At 42.4% G+C, this 21,378-nt stretch overlaps 2 protein-coding genes across 2 annotated transcripts; both read left to right on the top strand.

The window, feature by feature from the left end:
• The first annotated feature begins 382 nt into the window (after window positions 1–382).
• On the top strand, window positions 383–12,908 carry def6b (DEF6 guanine nucleotide exchange factor b). Its single transcript, XM_030778342.1, has 12 exons — window positions 383–478; window positions 1,656–1,796; window positions 1,949–2,134; window positions 2,564–2,791; window positions 2,924–3,070; window positions 3,186–3,294; window positions 3,405–3,703; window positions 3,815–3,981; window positions 4,873–5,071; window positions 5,310–5,400; window positions 5,496–5,561; window positions 12,772–12,908. The coding sequence occupies exons 1-12, from the start codon at window positions 383–385 to the stop codon at window positions 12,906–12,908; spliced, it is 1,866 nt and encodes a 621-aa protein (XP_030634202.1).
• On the top strand, window positions 7,923–20,797 carry pparda (peroxisome proliferator-activated receptor delta a). The gene is made up of 8 exons (XM_030778163.1): window positions 7,923–8,256; window positions 13,554–13,980; window positions 16,963–17,108; window positions 17,317–17,455; window positions 17,644–17,846; window positions 18,038–18,244; window positions 18,478–18,721; window positions 19,114–20,797. Exons 2-8 carry the CDS (start codon window positions 13,617–13,619, stop codon window positions 19,359–19,361), a joined length of 1,551 nt encoding a protein of 516 aa, XP_030634023.1. The 5' UTR covers window positions 7,923–8,256; window positions 13,554–13,616; the 3' UTR covers window positions 19,362–20,797.
• Window positions 20,798–21,378: the final 581 nt, after the last annotated feature.

Raw genomic sequence — 21,378 nt, 5'->3', positions numbered from 1 at the left:
TCTGAAACTACAGGTGAAAACTGTGATTTACATAGCAGCTGCGCAAAGAACGAGAAGAACTTGTTAAGCACGTGACCGCACCGTTTGTAAACCATTCAAGCAACAAATCTCCACGGCAACAAATACTGTACCCAGCTCTCTAGGGCAAACTATACGATGAGATCACCCTAAAACGACTTGTTTTGTCATAACAGATTCTATGGTTGTTTCAGGAGGTGTTAGAAACTGTTTTTGTTATAGACAGGGGGTGCTCTTGTACCTCAGGTGCTGACAGGATGTGGGGAGGTGTATTGAAACAGTCGAGTCCCCGTGCTGATGAGAATTAGAGAAGAAAAAAACGAACTGTGCAAAACAAAATGAACAGAGCGTTACCTCAGCAGACATGGAGCTAAAAGCTGAGCTACTTAAGTGTATTTGGTATGCGTTCACCTCCTTGGACACGGAGAAGAGTGGAAAGGTATCCAAGTCCCAGCTAAAGGTGAGAGGTCATGTTTAGGGATAACTGTGGGATGAGCAATAAAAAAAAATAGTTTGTCTGTCTTTGTGTTTTGGCACCTAAACTTCGGGTTTGGGAATACTGTAACCATGTTACGCTAGAGCTTTTTCAAATTACGGACATTTTTTTTTGTAGATTATTGTTCATTAAATTGCCACTTAATTGAAATAATTCTCATTATTAGTTTTTCATAGTGCGTTGTTCCCATAATTGTATTTGTTTATATTGCTTTTCTTAAACTTACTGTTGTAAATACTCAACACTTGGTTATACTAGGCCATCAAAATCATAGGTAAAACAGATGTAAATATGTCTGTAAATGCTAAAGACGGCTGTGGGAGTGGTTTACCGCTTCTGTCCTGTAGATTTGAAAGTTGAGGCTACATATTTGGACGCCTCTGGGCTGACATTCTGTGGTCTTACCTAGCAGAGCCTCAGCAACTGAGGCACATTCCATTTTCCATATGTTTGGATGTAACTATATGCAGCAGAATGTTTGGAAGGAAGTATACATTTGCTCCAAAACACAGAACTCCATTAGAATTTGTTGGTGTGTGTGTGTGTGTGTGTGTGTGTGTGTGTTTATGTATGTATGGACATTCATGATTTTGTGCACGTCTATGTTGTGACCAGATTTTTGAGTGTGTAACTACATTCCTTACCCAGGCTCAGAAAGATTGGACTCTAATCCATCTCACACTATGAAGCTTTGCAGTGGATTTGGGCCTCATGAGGCAAGCTACAGTCAAAGGGGCCTTGTTTTAGGTCTCACCCCTTCGTTGCAGTCAAACTGTAGCTCCAGCTCTCTCTTAACTAAAGCCAAATCTATACAATACAGTGACACACCACCAGCTGTTTCAGTTTCTGTGTCAGCATCTTTAACAGTGTGCACTCAGAAACTGAATATAGACATACTGGAAGTGTTCATCTTCAGACATCATCCTTTATATCTTTGGCAACTTCTAAGTTTGTGGGAAACATGCATTTTGTACAGCGTAGCGTTTTCATTGTGCAACTCACCATTTAACCCAGTCAGAGCTCTGTGAAACTTTGTGACTCTGAGAAAGTAGAAATTGTTGTTTCTCACTCTTTGTACTTTTTTTCTCAGCCTTTGTTTAGTATATGAGTTGGAATTAGTTTCCCACGGTTTTGTCCCCAGGTCCTGTCACACAATCTGTACAGTGTACTGAAGATCCCTCATGACCAGGCTGCGTTGGATAAAGATTTCAGTGATGACGATGATGGTCCAGTGTCCAGCCAAGGCTATATGCCGTACCTCAACAAGTTCATCCTGGACAAGGTACTGGTCTGTCCTCCAAAAGTCACAAAGCGCGCACGCCCACACACACACACACACACACACACACACACACACACATACACAAACAAACATGACAGAAAGAGAGAGAGGGAGGAGAGAGATATTTTTAAAAACCCTCTGATTGATCTCAGGTTGTGAAGGGGACATTCGTTAAGGAGGAAGTTGATGAACTCTGCTGGACTCTTTCATCAAAAAAAAACTACCAGCTCGACAGCAGCGGCACAAATATTTTATCTGATAAGGATGCTTTCCGTCTCTGGTGTCTCTTCAATTTCCTGACAGAGGACAAATACCCTTTAGTTTTGGTTCCTGAGGAGGTATGGCTGGCCCATTCATGTAAAACCTGATTAATTATCTGTACTGAACTGAACTTATCTAGTCCTTAAAGGTCATATGCGTAAAATGGAACAGGGCTATGACTGGTTTCTGATGCCTGTTGCTTTACTTGCCTTAGCTGAAAACTTAAGTTAAAACACTTTTTTGTGTTACATTTAGCTTAAATTTATCATTTTAGCAGACGCTTTCATCCGAAGCAACTTTCAAGACAGACAGAATTAACACAATCAAAAAACCCTCAATTCCCTTTTAACATTTATGGAATTTTTGTAAATGTTGGTTATACAAATGCAACAATTTTTTCCAGCATGTTAAATAAAAACTTGCATGGTCTACAGCTCCATTGTTGAATCTGCCTAAATGTCAGCGTTTGAATGTCAGAAATCCCTGATTTGGTATCTGTTCTACAGGTGGAGTACCTACTGAAGAAGATTTGCTCATCAATGAATGTGGAACTGAACTGCGTGGATTTAGAGGAGTTCCTCTCTCAGGACAGTGTTAAAAAGGATGGGATCTCTGTTTGGACATTTCTACAACTGATGAACTCTGGAAGTTTCACCAGGGGTATTGAGCGGGACTCCATCAGCATGGCAATAGAAGAAGTTTATCAAGAAATTGTGGGAAACACTCTTAAAGAGGTATTTTTTTTAATCTGTTCTTTTATTGGCACTTACTGAATTTTTGCTGCACCGTTTGTAATTCAACAGAGAACACTGGAGTTTTCACCTGTGTGCTTAGTTCTACTGGTTACCATGTCCACTGTGTGACAGGGGTATTTGTGGAAGAAGGGTCATCTTCGCAGGAACTGGAATGAGCGCTGGTTCTCACTCAAGCCCAACACACTGACCTACTACGTCAGTGAAGACCGCAAAGAGTGCAAAGGCATCATTGAACTGGACCAGAACTGCTGCGTGGAGGTACACTGCTCTCACGGCTTTCACAGGGACTGCATTACATTAGCACCTATACAAAAAGATTTTCCCCGTGTTTGTATCTTTCTGTTCCCCATGCTTGCTGTTACCTGATTGGCAGGTACTCCCAGAGAAGGAAGGGAAGAGGTGCATGTTTTGCCTGAAGACCCTGACTAAGACTTATGAGATGAGTGCTTCTGATACCAAACAGAGACAGGAGTGGACAGCAGGTAAGGGAGACCAGCCCACTTCATCCTAACAGCTTTACAAACCTTAAGAGGTCGCCTCCCTCCTCAAACGCACGCGCTTTTATGTCTAACTTCTCACCTCTGTGACGCAGCTATTCAGACAGCTATCCGCTTGTGTGCCGAGGGGAAGGAATCCTTACACAAAGAGCTGAAGCAGCGGCGTCGGGAGTTGCGAGAAGAGCGGGACAGGAGACGCAAGGCCAAAGAGGAGGAGCTGCAGCGACTGCGTGCCCTTCAAGGGGAGAGAGAGCAGCAGCTGGCTGAGTTGGAGCTCCTGAAGGAGGCGCAACGACAAGCCCAGGCTACTCTGGAGCAGGAGGAGCAGAAGAGACGCAGGCAGCACGAGGAGCTCCAGAGGGCCTTGGAGGAACAGCTGCATGATGCGGAGGAGGTAAGGGAAGAATGGGGAGGATTAAAGGAGGAGAAAGATGAGGGGGGAAACACAGAAAGGATAGAATGTGGAGATGCAGAGAATGAGAGAAAACTTTGTCTATGCTGTAAGGCCCGGGCCAGCATGCAGGCAGAGATGGTGCTGAAGGAGGCGGAGGCAGAGCGACAGAGGAGGAGGATCAGAGAGCTGGAGGAGATGCAGCTACACCTGGAGGAGGCCTTGCACCAGGAGATCAAAGCTAGACAGGACGAGGAGGCCTGCCGCTATGCTCAGGCTAGGTATACACCTACACATGCTCATAGAGTCATACGACCAGGTGTCCCAAAACACTTGAGAATGAGTTAAAGTTCATAGCTTGTGCAAAACTGATAGCACAGTTTAGTAGTGCATAACAAAGTCTTATGAGACCTAAACAGGTTAGCTAGGAAGGTTTACTTACCTTTACCACAGATCAGGAAAAACACAAGCCTTAGAATGCTAAAAAAAAATTGTGTTAGGTACATCCAAAGTCATATATTGCTACTGGTGTGATTACTACAGTACAAACAGTTAATGCACAAATGGTCATACCCGGCGTGTTTATTAACTATTACAACAGTGCACAACAACAAGAATCTCTGTCCCTGATTCTGTGATCAGAGCTTACTAAAGGAGGAAGGTGGTTAGCACAGATTGTTGATTGTATGTGTAACTGAAAATAGCCCTGTGTAACAGTTCCAAAAATACACATTGTACTTGTGATGTGATTTTTTCCTTCTCACTTTCGCTGCACCAAACTAATTAGTCCAGACTCTAAACAAGACAACTGAAGAGAGATAAAACCAAAAGAAAATATATGAGTACATCTGTTGTGTAATGTATAGCTGTATGGTTTTTTTTTTCCTTCATGTCAGACTCTTACTGTTCCTTCCTGTCATGCCATGGTTGCGGTTTAGGTCGGCAAGACATGCAAATGATATAACTTCCATTGTATGTTTGTCTAGCCATTAGCTCCTGGTTATGACAAAATTTCAAAATGTTTCTCAGGTTGTTTATTTTAGCAATTGTCTCTTACCTACTGGGAAATCAAGGTTGAGTTGAATGACACTTGTGTTGTAACAGTTGTGGAATGAAACTGAACTTGGAGCCATGGTTAGTCCTGGAGCACTAACACAAAATTCTTCTCCAAGGCTACTGGCAGAGGAAGAGCAGAAAATGAAGGCTTTGTTGACCCTTCATGAGGAGCAGGAGGAGTTTATCCGAAAGACCCAGAGAGAGAAGCAGGAGTTAAGGCAAGAGATGGAGGGCAAGTCCCAGGCTTTAGAGGAGGCGCAGCAACAGCTAGACAAAGTCAGAGCCAGTAGACACCGAGTAGACCAAGACATTGCGGTGAGCTGGACTGTGTGTGTATGTAACTGTGTGTGTATGTAACTGTGTCTGTGTGTATGTGTGTGTGTGTGTGTGTGTGTGTGTATGTATGTGTGTGTATGTCCCATAAAGAGTTTCATGTCTATTGATGAACAATTCTGAGAAATCATCACACCATCATTACACACCACCATTTACAAAACTTATATTGTTCCTTGCCTGTCCCCTTTATTTTATCATTATGTCTTTTTAATTTCAGGCTGCCCAGAGGAAGCTGCGACAAGCTAGCACCAGTGTTAAACACTGGAACGTCCAGATGAATAGGCTGATGCACCCAATAGGGCCTGGAGGTATGACTGAAACTTTTAACCACAGAGAGATTTCCTGTATCACTCTTGAGAAAAAAGAGAGAGGTATACCAACTTCTTCTGTTGTTGTTTTGCAGAGAGAAGGTCTTCATCCGGGAGCTGTCCTTTCCCTGCCGTTCGGGTTCCATCACTTAGAGATTCAGGACTGAATTCCGCTCGGCTCGGAGATCGACAGAACAGTAACGACAGCGAGTAAAGAGCGGAGACAAAGGAGGATGCAGGAGCCAACGACAACAGCACAGACAACAACAGCATAAACACTCCCTCTTAGACTACTCCTCCAAAGGCCAAATCTAATCACACATAATCTAATACAGCTAGAACAAATGAGCAGAAACGATTAAAACTGTCCCACTTTTATTCCATGTTTACAAAGTCCTAAAATCAATTTTTCAACCTTTTTTTTTGCTTGCTTGTTTAGTAGAGACAATGATGGATAGCTTTATGGAATAGCTTTATAAAATTATTAAGAAAATAATTGTGTTACATAGTAACCATGCACTCTGCTGTAAATTAGAAAGATTAATCTTTCTCAGAGTGCTCTTATAAGCTGTGGTGTAAATTTCTTACATTTATGACTAAAATGTCTTAAATATGAAATAAATTTGAAGTAAGACTGTGAATTTCAAATAAAAACAAACCAACGGTTTTGAAAAGACCAGAGAAGCCTGAGGATAGTGAAATGCAGTTTGAAGACAAGGTTTTGTGGTCTTCATTTCCTGTTTCCTGTGTCATGAGGTGAAAATGCTACGCTCTGGATAAGCAACAACAGCTGCTGTGTTCAAAGGACTAAAAACAATAATACAAAATGTAAATATAATGCTGTAATGTGTTGGTTGTTAATATGTAATACTCAGTACAATGACCAAACTTTTTTTTTTTTTTTACTCAAATACAGGGTAGTGTTTCATATTTCTGAATTGCAGTGATGTTTTAGTTTTTAGGTCAGATTTAAAAATCATCTGACCAAATCAAGTAGAGGTTCTTTATAAACGCCTGATGTGGCACCAAATTTAAATTGATTCTTGAGTTAAATTTGACACAAATTCACAATGAAACACCTTACGTATTATGGCTTGAGGAATTTTGGAATAAAACAAAACATACATAGTCACACATCCATGACTAGGGCAAACAACACTGGAGGCATATCTGCCATCTTTTGGTTGATTTTGGACATAGCCTCTTGTTTCCTACAATAAGAAATAATTAATCCATCCTGATTCACTTTTCAAAATGTTCTGCATGTTGATTACAAAGGCTTCCCAGTGTGTGCCTTTCACTTTTAACACAGTATTAGTGAGAGTTAGTGTTGATGGATGATTTTGATGATTAGAATGATAAAATACTTTATTAAATAGGTAGCACTGGCCCACCAAGGCTACATTTAATAGTTCAGAGACGGATAATAATTAATTTCATGTACTTCTTTTTTTAAAATCATTGTATTAGATGTTACATGATGAGTAGGTCGTCTGATCTATAAGGAAACGTGGTGGACAGAGACACCTAGTGGTACAACAACTTCGCTAAAGGATTTTATCAAAGAAAACGGAACAAAATAGAAGAAATAGTATTCTTTTATCCTAAAATACTATTTTTTATTTTCGATAACATCCACAAAAATCACTTGCATATATCTAACATATGACATATCACTTACTACTTAACGATTTAATATATTATACAATTATATGATGCTATAAAATACCATTGTATAGGCCTTCAAATATACTTAAAAGAGATTCGGACATCCGTTGAAAATTACTGAGTAAAATGAAAGTTGATATCTCTTTCTGCTAGACCATTTGACAGACAATTCCACTTTTCATTATAAAATTTTAGTCCAGTCGAACAGTCCAGAGAATAGTACGCTCTCAATCGTAACTGGTGGATGAACAGTAATTAGAACGTGAAGCATCAAGTCGATCAATGGCCCGTACCGACATCATCGCCAAATACACTGCCATGGTACCTCATCAGTTTGCACCGGTAATTTTTACATTTCTTTTTTTCTGATCTACGTTTCAATGTAAACGTCTTCGGTTTTCTCGATAACTGATATCATAAGCCAGATCCTTGCTCACTTGCAGAACTCGGGGGAGCGGAGTGTAAAGCAAGCCAGAATTGTTGGAAGTGAAGCTACCTTTACCCTACAACTTGCCCCTTTACCTCATTTCTGGACCTGCAGGAATTTCTTATAAACGTGTTGTCCCATTGTTATAGATCGGACTCCAGGAACACACTCGCCGTGACGTCGTCAAGCTCCACATAAATGGGACTTCATCTAACTTGGTCTTCTATGTTGATCTAACATCAGTTTTGCCACTTCTCCTACACTCGTACACTCGAATGCGGATACATGGAGCTGGTCCTAGATCAGCGTAATAAAGGGGCAACTTCTGTTAGGAGCACGTACATGACGTTGTACGGTGCGTGCGCATCGGATGACAAACAGCGACAAACAGCGATTTGACAGTAGTAGCTCATCTGGCACAGTTTGTATAGTGTCCCCCCGCGCTGGAATAGACAACCAAACAAAACTGTGCTTTTTCATATAATTGGAAAAGCTTCTCTAGAAAGCTAACTGCACTGATACATATTTTAAAGGATATGCTTAAATCTACAAGAGGACCGAAACAGGAGTATTGTTAGAAGTCACGCTATATTTCAAGAAGGGAATTCAAGACCCGAGGACCTATGGAAAGGAATGCGTTGCACGGTATAATGAAATAATGAATAGTAAAGCATTTTAGTCCCCATGAAGTTGGCTTAAAGTTCTGGAAATCGGTCGACAATCAGGGGAGAATTCAAGTCGCCAGCGATTCTCAAGGAAAAGTAAGTTCAAGCTCTAAGACTATGCCTCATGCCTCAAACGGGCTGATATGTTCTATGGAGTCTCACTAGTTCGGGTTTGATTGTGTGTGTGTGAATGTGTTTCCTCTAACAAAGGGCCCCCCCAAAATCAGACACAGGAATTTCGGGTTAATGTTAATGCTCTGACCACCACAGGCGACCCTATCTCCTCCCGCAAGTGAACTCAAGTGGAAGAGCAGAGAGGAAGAATTTCGTTCCAAAGGCTTTCTTAAATGTTTCGTTTATGATTTGATAAATGGTGTTCTAAAATGTCATTTCTTTGAGACAAAGGCAATTTTGTTGTCGCTCTTGCTGATAACTGGGGCTGACATCACGTGAGGGATTAGCAAACCAGCACGCTATCCATACGGTGCATAATACCAACGCCAACAGTAGTCAAACACATAGCTTGGTCAGTTAGCAAAAGCTAAAAACATCTAACTACGGTAAAGCAGGAATGCTTAACATGTTCAAATCCGTTTCAAAATAACTGTTCCGTGTGGTCAGTGAACATCCTGCACTGCTTTTACTTGGCGCTAGTCTAGAACTGACCCCTGTAGGCTATGTCAAAACAGTTTTGAGTCCATCCACAAAAGCGCAAACTTTGGCAAATATTTGCCATTGTTGTAAACGGAATGGCCATTCGTATCATCAGTATCAGCGATTCGGCGCGATTACTGAATTTATGTAGGGTTATTCCCCGTTGACTTCATCCAACATGTAGCGATAAGGAGAATGGAAAAGTAACAAGTGTTTCGCAATCTATATTTTTACGTGTGGTTCACCGTGGTCCATCCATCATAACAAACATCAATACAGTTCACATTTGTTTATCCAAACTTTTTGATTATTTAAGCTTTTTGATTTTCTCGCCAATGAGCTGTTTTCCCCCGGCACCCATGATTTCAGTCACTCTCAGTAGGTGATTGAGCTTTTCTGATGTGGCCTCAACCGCTTAACACCAACTACATATGAATTTCTTTCCACGGAGTCTTTGAAAAATCTCTTCAGCCAGATGAAACAGTTACCTCACCATATGGTCATAGGGAAGACGTAGAGAGAGTTAGACAGAGAGAGAAACTTTGATTTAAATTAATCCTGGTCAGAAATGCTGAGTTGATAAACAGCTACTGAGGATTGTTTGGTTATTGTAGTGTAATTCAATTTTACCATCTTGGCATCCTGTACAACTGTGTCTCTCCATTGCCTTAAATATGATAATATGCTGACTATCGAGGTCTAGTGTTTATAAAATGCCCTTGTTGCTTTGCCAACACTAGTTTCTCCTGACGACTGCATGATTCATTTCTCATCATGGGATGAAGGCTGAAGCACAGTTTAAAGCCTGCCTACAGGGCTAAATGCCTCTGTCCCCATTGCTCTCTCATCAGTAGATGCTTTTTATGGCATAGGGTAAGACTGTCTGGGGAAGAGTTTCCTTCCCCTCAAGAGCATAGTGCATAGTTGTGTGGTAATTGACACGTTTTGCTCTTTATTCTCGGTTCTGTCTGACACATTTGTGGCTGTGGTTACACTTGTCTGGTTTGAGGAGCCGGTTAAGCAAAGTTGTTTGTCTGGCCAAATTAGCTAACTGGTTAATGCAAATGTTGCATTTATATCATAGTGTGCGCTGCACATACTATTTTGTGTCCAAAATATGTAGCTTAATTTTTTTTGTGATTGTTTTTCTGCTAAATTAGTACATGTGAAATACAGAACCACCTGCCTGTGCCAGGGCCTTCTATATAGCCTACATATAAAGGCTGCTGATGTATGCTGGAAAAACGGCTAATGTATCCAATTACATGCTTAATTATCTCAGCTAATTGGCTAAGTAGACAAGAACACTTGTGTCAGTATTGTGATAAGGTTGAGAATGTTGTTTTTTTTTTTTACTTTACTGGTAGTTAGCACAGGCTGCCAAAGAAGGTTGACTGGTGGACATGTCGGTCCATTTTGACCCACTGATAATGGTTATGTTCTTATGTTTTTTGATGCTCCCTCTGGGCTCAGTCTCAATGTCTCAGTAGGATATTGGGATGATGTGGAGTTTTGTTAAAACAGATTGAATGAACATGTTTGTCATAATGATCAGTCCTCTATACTGCGCTGACACATCTTTTGCTTCTGAAGGCATTTTTAATTCAGGCTAATCTGTCAGACCATGAATTAAATGAAATACACGCTGAACAGATGTGTGGTAAGGCTGCGTGTCAGTGAACAGATGAATCCGTCCACAGACCAATCTGGTGATCTGATGATGAATCATTTCACAAGAAGGATCTGTTTTTTTTGTTGGGTTTTTTTTTACCTCTTCATAAGCCATTCGCGTCATTATGGTTTTACTGTGGTCATATCATATGTGTACTGTTGAAAAAAAAAAAAAAGAACTGTCGGAGAAGGTGCTGAATGAAGTTTCACTTCTTAAGAATAATTCTCATTGAGAGCTTTTAATGGATTTAATGGTTCGGTTGCTTACTGTTAGCAAACACTTAACGTTGTGCTAAAACACTTAGGCTGGAGGGTTAATGACTAGATAAGGTCAGTCCGGTTCTAACTATGGTTCGGTCACAACATATATTCAAAAAGAGATATTTTGGAAATTTTCTCTAAAGTCTCAAACTATCTTTTGCTACATGTCCGCTTCCTTGTTGATCATAGTCTATATATTGTACTATAACCTGCCATCTTATATCATTAGCTCACTGCACTAAACTATGACTAGGCCTCTACAAGCATAGGAATGGTAGCTAACCAAACTTTTATTAATAGGCTCCACATCATCAAAGCCTGTGAGGACATGACCTTAAGGCTGCTGTTGCTATGGTAATGTCTTAACTCCCCTCTACCCTAAACCTGTCTGAAACCAATTATCAGCTTAACAGAGCCATTGAAATTATCTTATGGTTTCTTTTTTACTAAGAGTCCCAACAGAGAACTATACATGGTTTACACACGGTAACAAAAACCTGTTGTTAAGTGTCCTAACGTAATGCTCTGGTGTTTCTGCAGTTTCGTGTTTGAGCAGTGTTTTTTTTTTCTGCACGCTGCTCTGCGTCACTGATCAGAGGTGAAAGGTTTTCAGTGGCACAGATAAGAGAAAAAGTGCACTGTGTAATTCATGGGGTGGATGAAGCTTGTTTCTGCTTGTGTAGTCAGAACCAACACAGTGCCAAGATGAAAGTTCACCTACTCCTAAGGCTTAAAAAAAACAAACAACAAACCCCCCCTCCCCCTAAACTTCTAAATGTGAAAATCTTTTCTCTTTTATATTTCTTGTCATACTTCCCTTCCAACTTCATTGAATGGTCCTGGAATTCTTTTCCTTCAGGTAGATTAACTGTCACTGGCTGGCCTGTTCTCATTTCTCCTTAAGCTGCTCGTGTTTAATGGGGAAAATGATTGCATTCTTTGGTTCCCACTGATCGTGGCAAAGCTAGCGATTACAGAAGCTTTAGACATTTTCTGTAGGGGTCATGCACATTTGTTCACGGGGTATTTTACATAATTGATTGTCATGGATTGATTTAGTGCACACAGTGGTGTATGGTCAATGTGCAGATAATATCCATGCCATCTTTACCAGGCTAGGCCTAAGTCACGACACAACCAATCCATTACAAAAAAAAAAAGAGACACAAAAGTATATAAGTGATAAGTCAGCCTTATTATAAATAGAAGGAATGTGTTGGAAAAGACTTTCAGAGCAGCCCGCTTGGTGGAGAATCTAAGCCTTATTCACTTGAAAGACTGAAACGAATTGCAGTAGTTCCTGAAAAGCAAACAGAAGCCATCTCAAATTTCATTCAGCAACATCACGTGTTTGTGTGTGAGTCCAAGATGTGATATTACTTGTGAATGGTCCTTTATGACTTTTGGACAACTATATACAGTGGTCCTGAGGGAATGTGTTTTGCTTCTGTGTGAACGTTGATCTTTTTTTTGCGTGCGGAGGCTGTGCCTCCGTCTCTGTTTGTGTATTCTGAAGTCAGCCGCACTGGAACTTTAACAGTGTCTACAGGAATGCCCACATGGGCATTGCTGTAATTAGCATGTCAGATGCCAGTGTGGTAGCGAATGCAGAGCGAGACAATTATACTTCCCAGGCCCAAACAGTTATCGTGCGCACATGAAAAATGGAAAGTTTTATAGATTGACGCGTTTGTTTGTAAGCGTTCTTATAATGTAAATTATTATGGATAAAGTGGATTAAACACTCTTTTCTCAAACACTCTTTGAACACTTTTTCCTCACTCTTTTCTCTCTCAAAGAAACAGACGCTGATTTTGGTACTTGCGTATTTGTTATACATCCATTTTCTTTGCCTTTTCTTTTTTTCCTTATAATAAGATCACTCGTATCCTCCCTGTTGACTTGTCAGCGTTTTTTTGGTCGGAGTGTGTTGTCTGTTGGCTTGTGAACCTACTGAACTTCTTAAGCTTCTAGCTAAAGCCCAGATCCTTGAACTCTGCACTCTTTTTTTTTTTCTTTTTTAAAAATCTCCTCCCCCACACACACACACACAGTCCCAGCACAGTGTCAGTGGGGGAAAGAGCAGCTCGGCAGCACGGCAACCATTTGGGGAAAGGTCACATCTGATAGCTGATACTCAGGATGTCTTCAGACAAGACTAGGCACCCACTCACTGTGCAGCTGGGCAGGTGCCTCCATCAAAACACTAACTCATATGTGCACGTGCAGTGGCCCGCCGGCTAGTTACCACCCTGTCGAGCGCACCCCCCCCAACACTCACACACACACACACACACACACACACACACACACACACATATGCACGCACGCACTCACGCACGCACTCACGCACACACACGCGCACACACACACACACACCACCACCTCTGCTCCCTTTAATTCCCATAGAGCCCTATGACGGAGCACATTTGGGCTGAGGTGGGGGTGGGGGGCTGGTCGTTCCTAGAGGTTAAGTGTTATAGGTGCTCTGTTGCCAATTTTCTCAGCCATTGGCGGTGATTTATAGCTGACACGTTCGAACCTCAGGCCTGAAAGACGCTTAAACGGCACCATGTGCTGCCTGCGGGGGACGGCGGTCCTTCCTCTACCGACGTGCTGATGGTGAACTTCAACACAGCTGTGGAATGCCTCCTCAGGCCCTGGAGATCATGTATCTGTTATTTCAACTGCTTTCTCATAGAAATGATGTCAAACTGTCCACATGTGCTCCCATTCAGTTTTACTTTGATAAATGGGTGTATAACTCTTCATATGCTAACGCAGTTCTGTCTCTTCTGTCTCCGCAGAGCGAGGCATGGCAGTGCCATGATGTGGGTGGCAGAGGGTTAAGGAGTACTGGATGCAGTGCCATGGAAGAGACTCAGTCTGCCGCTTTGGCGATGAAAAGTAAAGAACCCGTTGAACTGCACGCGGTGGGGGACATGGTCGGCGCCCGACTGGAAAATGGCGACGTTTCGCCCTCCAGCGGTCGGGCCTCCCCTCGGGAAGCGGAGGAAGAAAAGGTTGGTCGCGGGGAGAGCCTGAGGGCTCTGGACCTGCTCGCGGAACCTGACCCCACGGAGGAGAAACCTCTGGAGGCCTCTCCCGACGGCCTGAGCTGGGACATGAGCTCTCAGGACTGGGACACGGCCGAGGAGGAGCAGCAGGAGAAGGGCAGCACGAGCCGTAGCACGACAGAGACAGACAGCCCCGCTCCGTCCAGCAGCTGCACAGGTCTCCCCGCTTCTTCTCTTTCTGTTTGCTCTGCTGCTGATGTTTCTCGTGGAATTAGCACTTCCCCAGTTCGCGGCGTTTCAATTTCGGTTTGATGTGTTTCGACGTTTGCCCTCTGTTGGCCTGTCGGTAACAGAGCTCTCTTGTTGTCAGAATCAGTAATACGTGAAAGGCTTGGACAAAAACGTTTGTCGTTGTGCTCTAATCATCCGTTCGGTCCAAATGTGATGAAAACGGACCACAGGGAAGTGTTGTGGTTTGCAAATGCTGAGGTTCTTTTTCACTGCTGTTTGGTAGAATTTCATTGGGCGGAAATAACTTCCTGTCCATTTCCTAAGGTTGCATTGTAAAATACCGTGTAAAAAAGACACATTCATGCCTAATTTGGAACAGACACTCGATAAGGAGCCGCATTGACAGAGACGTGAGAATGAACAGTGAAATTGCACAACTGTATCAAACAGTCCAGCCGCTCGCGCACACGCTCCCTGGTCTCCCCAGTCTGTGAGGGAAACAAGTCAGCTATTCTTTCATGGCGTGTTCATGACTAGCCTCTGCTGTGTCATTTTGAAACTCCTCAGAGGTCCAGTTGAATTAGACCTATTTTGCAATATCAGTTACTCTAAATGGGCTTCCGTTTGTGGGCGGCAGTGTACACCATTGGAAAAAGGCCTCCTTTGCCCCGTGAGCTTATTAGCCTTTGAACCAGAAACAGAGCCCCCTTTAGTAGGACATTGTTTGTGTTTGTTTAACATCGTAGTGATTTTATCGACGGGCCCGCACATTACCCAAAACAACTAGGAAAACAAGAGCCGGTCATGGTCTCTCAGTTTCCTCTTCTTTTAACGTCATAGAGAGAAGGGATGGGATAAACTTTTAAATATACACCAAAGCTATGGTCGCATTTATTAACGTAAAACATTCACGTTCTCTTTTAGCACTACTCTTTTAAGGTACAAGCTGTATTTGTTGAAATAACACATTAATATAGTCAGTCAAGTCGAGTGTGTGGTCACACAGTCTATGCTGTGAGATGGCCAACTAAATAAATCAAATTTTTAAATGACACAAAAATCAGTTATGGTGATAAACTCAATTTTTTTTAATGTACATTATTCTATACGAATCATCATGTATGAAAAATTACATTACCATTCCAGCACTAAGAGATTGTCCACAGTTGTGGAATTCTTGTTAATATGAGCCTATTATCTGCTTAGCCCTCGTAAATCCTCCTGTCCTTGGTCACTGCTCATGTTTGTTTTGGCATAGTGAAGAAGATCTTGGCAATTTTTTCAGTAGAGCAATGGTAGACATTTGCTGTGGTTACACTTAAGGTCATGAGAGGAAAGCCCTTTGTTCTATTTCTCATGCTCATACACACTGAGCAAAACACCCGAAGTGCATGCACGCTCGCACGCACGCACACACACGCACACACACGTACACACACGCACACACCATACCACACACACACACCACACCACACCACACACTGACACACACATACACACACACACACCACACACACATGCACACACGCACACACATAAACAGACACATCCACATACATAAACAGACACATACATACACATAAACACACATAGTTTGAAAGATTGACTTTTCATGTGCAGTAGACATGGGCCTCTTGCCTCAGCTTTAGAGCTGTAAGAGAGATGAAAACAGAGCTCAGATTCCCAGCAAATCTGTCCCCTCACCCAGTGTGATGTTCAAGCATTTGTCCCACTGTATTCAGAAGCGGGGACAGAGAGATGGTTATCTCGGGGTGTGGGTTTTAGGATCTTGGGGCGGGTTAGTGCATTACAAAAGCTTCAGGTCGTTTATACATAGTCATGTTACATAGGTTGGTCGGGAAGGGACCACGCCCAGCCCGTGACCTTCACGCAGACAGGGTGGCTCTTCAGATGACGTGCACAGCGTCTCACAGATCCTTTACTGGGTGTCTTGACAGGCCCCTATTTTGAGGCCTGGATAATATGGGTTTCCCACGCTTTAGGTCAGGGGGTGTAGGAGCTCTGACATGGAAGGTGTGAGGCGCCACACACACACATTCTTGGCATGCCTTCTTGGGGTCCGCCGGGAGGATTACTTTGGCAGTTCTCTACTCCTTAGACGAGCAGTAACCACCATGACTTAGTCCACGAAGGTGGAGGATGTGAGGAACTCTGTATCACACATTCCCCCTCAGCCTGTCTCTCAGTACTCCTCCACCTTACAATGCACACTCCACTGTTCTCCACAATACTACCCCCGCAATGTTTCGTTATGAGACCGGGATTCTTTTGTTAGGATTTTGCCATGTAGCCTACTGTCTTTTCTATAGAACATGAGCTTTGGTGTTATGCCGGGGCTGCCTGGATCTAGGTCGCGGACCTGTAGTGCAGTGGGGATCCTGTGCAGTGTGTGAAATAGATATGGGGTGAGTGAGAACTCTGAGTGCAGGACTGTTTCATTTTCTCAGAGTACTTTCTAGAGTTTTTCACAATCAAGACTTGTTTCCCTTGAAAGTGAGTAGATGTAGTAACAAGTCATTCCTGAATCTTTCCAGAGACATCCAGACACCCTAAGGACATTTACTGGAAACCTCCCTGGTGGAAACTTGTGTCTGTCTGTCTGTCTGTGTGTGTGTGTGTGTGTGTGTCGGGGTGTGTGTGTATGAGGGGTGCTCTAAGGCCTGAAAGATCACTATGAAGCTGAAATACTTAATTGGCAGCCAAGTAGTTTTGAACTAACAACTATAGAGAAGTCACGTCATCATCCATCCAAATTGGACAATTTAGATTCAGTGGGACCAGGTAGTTAATTTGAGACAGCCCCGAGTCTTTTTTTTTTTGTAAACTGTATTATAGATGACATCTTTTCTTTTCTTATTTACTTTTTAATGGTTGTACGCATTGATGTCTTTGAAGTCTTTGGCTGAAATAAGCTTGAAGTGTTAAATGCCTGTCTGTGTGCCTGCAGACCTGTCCCAGACGTCGTCCCCATCGCTGTCTGACCAGTTGCTCCTGGGCCGAGATGACGGTTTAGGGATAAACGTAGAGTGCAGAATCTGTGGTGATAAAGCCTCAGGGTTTCACTACGGCGTTCATGCCTGTGAAGGCTGCAAGGTAAGAACTGGAGTCGCCAACTCTTTAATCAACAATTTATGCGTTTATTCTTTTAATAAAGTACTCAGTAGGTATGGTAGGTGAAACACGGTGTTGTCACAGCAACGTAGATAAACCAGAAATGATCTGCTTGGTTGAAAGAGAGAGATTTGGTGCAGGAGACGGAGAATGTTTTTTCAGGGCTAAATGCCTGTGTCTTCCTGGTCAGGGTTTCTTTCGGAGGACGATCAGGATGAAGCTGGAGTATGAGCGATGTGAGAGGAACTGTAAGATTCAGAAGAAGAGCCGAAACAAGTGTCAGTACTGTCGCTTCCAGAAGTGTCTGATACTCGGCATGTCCCACGATGGTGAGTCAAGAAACGCTGCAGTGGATGAACATGGTGCCGGAGTATAGAATTATTGAGCGTTGTTTTAACGAGTTAGAATTTTGATCCAGAAATCATTAAAATATTCATAAGAGCTACTTTTAGAGTATGTAAATTGTACAGAGGCGCTGAGGAGTGTTAACGGCAGGCGTTCTGTTGTTTTTGTGAAGCGATCCGATACGGTCGCATGCCCGAGGCGGAGAAAAGGAAGCTGGTGGCAGGGCTTCTGGCCGGAGAGACGGGCGTCCAGAACCCCGCAGGCGCGGACCTGAAATGCCTAGCCAAACGAGTCAACAACGCCTACCTTAAGAACCTTAACATGACCAAGAAGAAAGCTCGCAGCATCCTCACCGGCAAGACCAGCTGCAGCCCGGTATGTACCGACACAAATAACACGCGCAGATATGCAGTCCCGCTTCCAATTCTAGTACCTTAACCAGTTCATGTATTGTCGAGATTTCAAACGATCCTAGCGCATGGCTGCTGAGTCCTGAGTTTGGTTCAGATCCACATACAACACAGTGACTCTGACCTTGACTTCTCCTTGACGTCTCTTCCTTGCAGCCTTTTGTGATTCATGACATGGATTCACTCTGGCAGGCCGAGAATGGCCTGGTGTGGAACCAGTTGATCAACGGGGCTCCGCCCAACAAGGAGATTGGCGTGCATGTTTTTTACCGATGCCAATGCACTACGGTGGAGACCGTCAGGGAACTCACTGAGTTTGCCAAGAGTATCCCAGGCTTTGTTGACCTTTTCCTCAACGATCAGGTGAGACGTTTGACTTTTATTTAATGGCTTTATTTTGGACTAGGCTGAAGATCAGTCATTTAAAGGGTTGCCTTTGTCATGGTAGAAATACAGTTATGGTATCATAACCTAGTTAAACATATTAGTGTACAAAATGTAATAGTTACTGCATGTAATAGCAACATTTTCAGGTTGGTGTTACTATCACACTAAATGGCTTGTTGTTGTCCTGCTGTTCTCTCTGGGTCCTGAAGGTAACGCTACTAAAATACGGGGTTCACGAGGCCATCTTTGCCATGCTGCCTTCACTCATGAACAAGGACGGCCTGTTGGTTGCAAACGGGCGGGGCTTCGTTACCCGGGAATTCCTACGGAGCCTGCGTCGACCTTTCAACGAGATCATGGAACCAAAATTTGAATTTGCCATCAAGTTCAACGCTCTGGAGCTGGACGACAGCGACCTCGCCCTCTTCGTAGCGGCCATCATCCTCTGTGGAGGTAAAGAGCCACATAAGTTCAGAGCATCACAGCTCTTCTTCTTTAACGCTTTTTAAAAGTATTGAGTTAAGAAAATTACCCTCACTGACAAAAAAAGTCAGTTTTTCAGGAAGGGAGGTTTTGTGTTTGTGGTCACTGAATACAAAAATTATCAGAAAAAAAACCCCAGACCAGCAGTACGTGCGTTTCGGCATGCTCATAGGGGTCAAATTACTCTTAAATTATTGAGTGCATATTTTCTGTGCTTACGCGTGGTTTTCAGAGCAGCTGAAGCATAGACTTTCCTCACATGTGTGGTTTTTACCAGAAAAAAAAAATTCACTCGCAAATGTGTGTGTGTGTGTGTGTGTGTGTGTGTGTGTTTGTGTGTGTGTGCGCGCGTGTGTATTTAGACCGGCCGGGCCTGATGAACATCAAACAGGTGGAGGAGATTCAGGACAACATACTCCAGGCCCTGAACCAGCATTTACAGGCTAACCACCCTGAGTCCAACTACATCTTCCCCAAACTGCTGCAGAAAATGGCAGACCTCCGACAACTCGTCACCGAAAACGCTCAACTGGTCCAGAAAATCAAGAAGACGGAGTCTGAGACTTCACTTCATCCACTTCTACAGGAGATTTACAAAGACATGTACTGAAAACAGAGAGACCGAGTGAAATCGAATCACGAATCCATTACAGCCCTAATAAACCTTACCACCCGTTTCTATTATCAAAATGATGGGGGAAAAAAAACCCTGTACGAATGTCATTGGAGAAAAGTTCTGTCATCAAGCAAGATTCCCGTTTTACCTCTTTCTTTATTTTTGACAGATGTTGCTATTTTTATATGGCTGATTTTTTTTTTTTTTTAATTCTCTCAGATTTGGATTATTAGAGTTTAAAGAAGAGTCTGTACAGGGCTGTGAATACTTTGTTGCAGGTATTTCTTACAAGATCATTAATCTCTGTGCAAAAATTCTTCTTAAAAAGGCTGTCTTTTTTTGTTGTTGTTGTTGTTTTTTTTGACTGGAATAATAGACACATGACATTGTTTCAAAGTTTTGACATACTGGGCCCAGATGCACATTTCCATGCAGTATAATAATGAACCACACTGATGCTCCTCCCTCTGTAGGACGTTAGGAAGCCTGATTCAACCGGGTCACGGCACCTTATTTCACCTGTTGTTTACAGACGCATTTCCAGATACAACAAACAAGATAGGACAACACATCTCTACTTTACTGTTACAGCACTTAGAATTAAAGATCAAGTCTCTCAACTCAGCTGACCTATAACGTCATCTAACCACAGTAGAAAAAACGTTTGGTTTTCATTATCAGTTAAAGGCTGGCCTGTTTTATTCCCTCTGAAATATCAGGGGTTTACAAGTGTGGCAAGACCTCAATGACAGTATGGCAATACATCACTGATAACAGAAAAGTTTGTACAACTGCCTAACCTCAGATGTTTTTTTCATGTTTTTCGTTTTTCGTTTTTTTTTTTTTTTTTTGGATGTACAGCTGAAGGGTCTATGTATGGAATTTGAAATTCTGACACTGTGAAAAACAGCGTGATCATAGCTTTCTTTGTGGGATTACCTGATAACCAAACCGTTTACTTTAGGTAAAGTAAGGCTTTTTTTTTTTAAACAAATTTAACGGTTAACAGTATTCTTAGTTTATTTGTAACGAGGCAACTTCCTCAAGCACTTGAACCCTCTGGCAACTTGCCAAACTTTTCCAAATCCTCTTACAAGCCAATAGTTACACGTCACTCAAACATTTCCTCTTCTCCCCAAATTTCAACATCTCCTTCCTCCTGTCAGTATTCTGCAATGTTGACCAATACGTTTCTTCCGTGAGCGTCACTCTTGTTGCAGTAAGCCCAGTCATCAGATTCGATGACGGGTGCCTAGCCCAGCCGCAGCCCTGTCCTTTATATGTACGTATTCGTTAATGCCTAACTCTTCTTACCAGAGTTATGTATCTTGTTGGAGTTCTTTGGTGTTGATCTGTTATTTGCCATCACCTGAGATGAGATGATCACATTGCAACAGAAAAAAAAAAAAGCAATGGTAGCCTCCTCTTGAGTTCCTGATCTTTGATTCTGTTTTTTTTTCCCAGTCACTGAAAAGAAAAAAAACAAAAACAAATTAGGCCCAACGAGGTCATGTCTGTGACTCTTCTGTTGCTTCTCGTTGTTTAAATTTCTTTAACTGGACCCCCCCCCTTTTTTTTTTGTTTGGCCCTTCACTTTCTGTCTTGTTTCACTTCCTAGTGTAGTACATTTACAGTGTTGAAAGTTCAATCATCGTCCTAAGCATTACATTTTAGCACGCCTCCCCTGTACTAGAACTCTGTCACCGAGGGCCTTTTTCCTCTTCAGATGACACAGCGAAACCATATTTTTCCTATAATAATAATAATGTTGTACCCCATCCTTATTTACTGTGCACTGTTATCTAATGAGAGGCTGTGAATGAACAGTGGGGGGGCACTGTGCATGTACTTTACTTTCTGTTACTGAATAGAACAAAGTTACTCTGAAATATTAGATCAGTTTAATAAGTATCCATGTAATGGAACATGAATTATGATTTTGCAATCTGAAAAATGGATGGTATATTTTCCAATGTATAATTACAGGTATGCACATCAGCATGAAAATAGA

This window comes from Chanos chanos, chromosome 6, assembly GCF_902362185.1.
Source record: "Chanos chanos chromosome 6, fChaCha1.1, whole genome shotgun sequence".
Taxonomy (NCBI): domain Eukaryota; kingdom Metazoa; phylum Chordata; class Actinopteri; order Gonorynchiformes; family Chanidae; genus Chanos; species Chanos chanos.
Note: the sequence above shows the minus strand (reverse complement) of the source record. Positions and strands in the feature narration are given on the sequence as shown.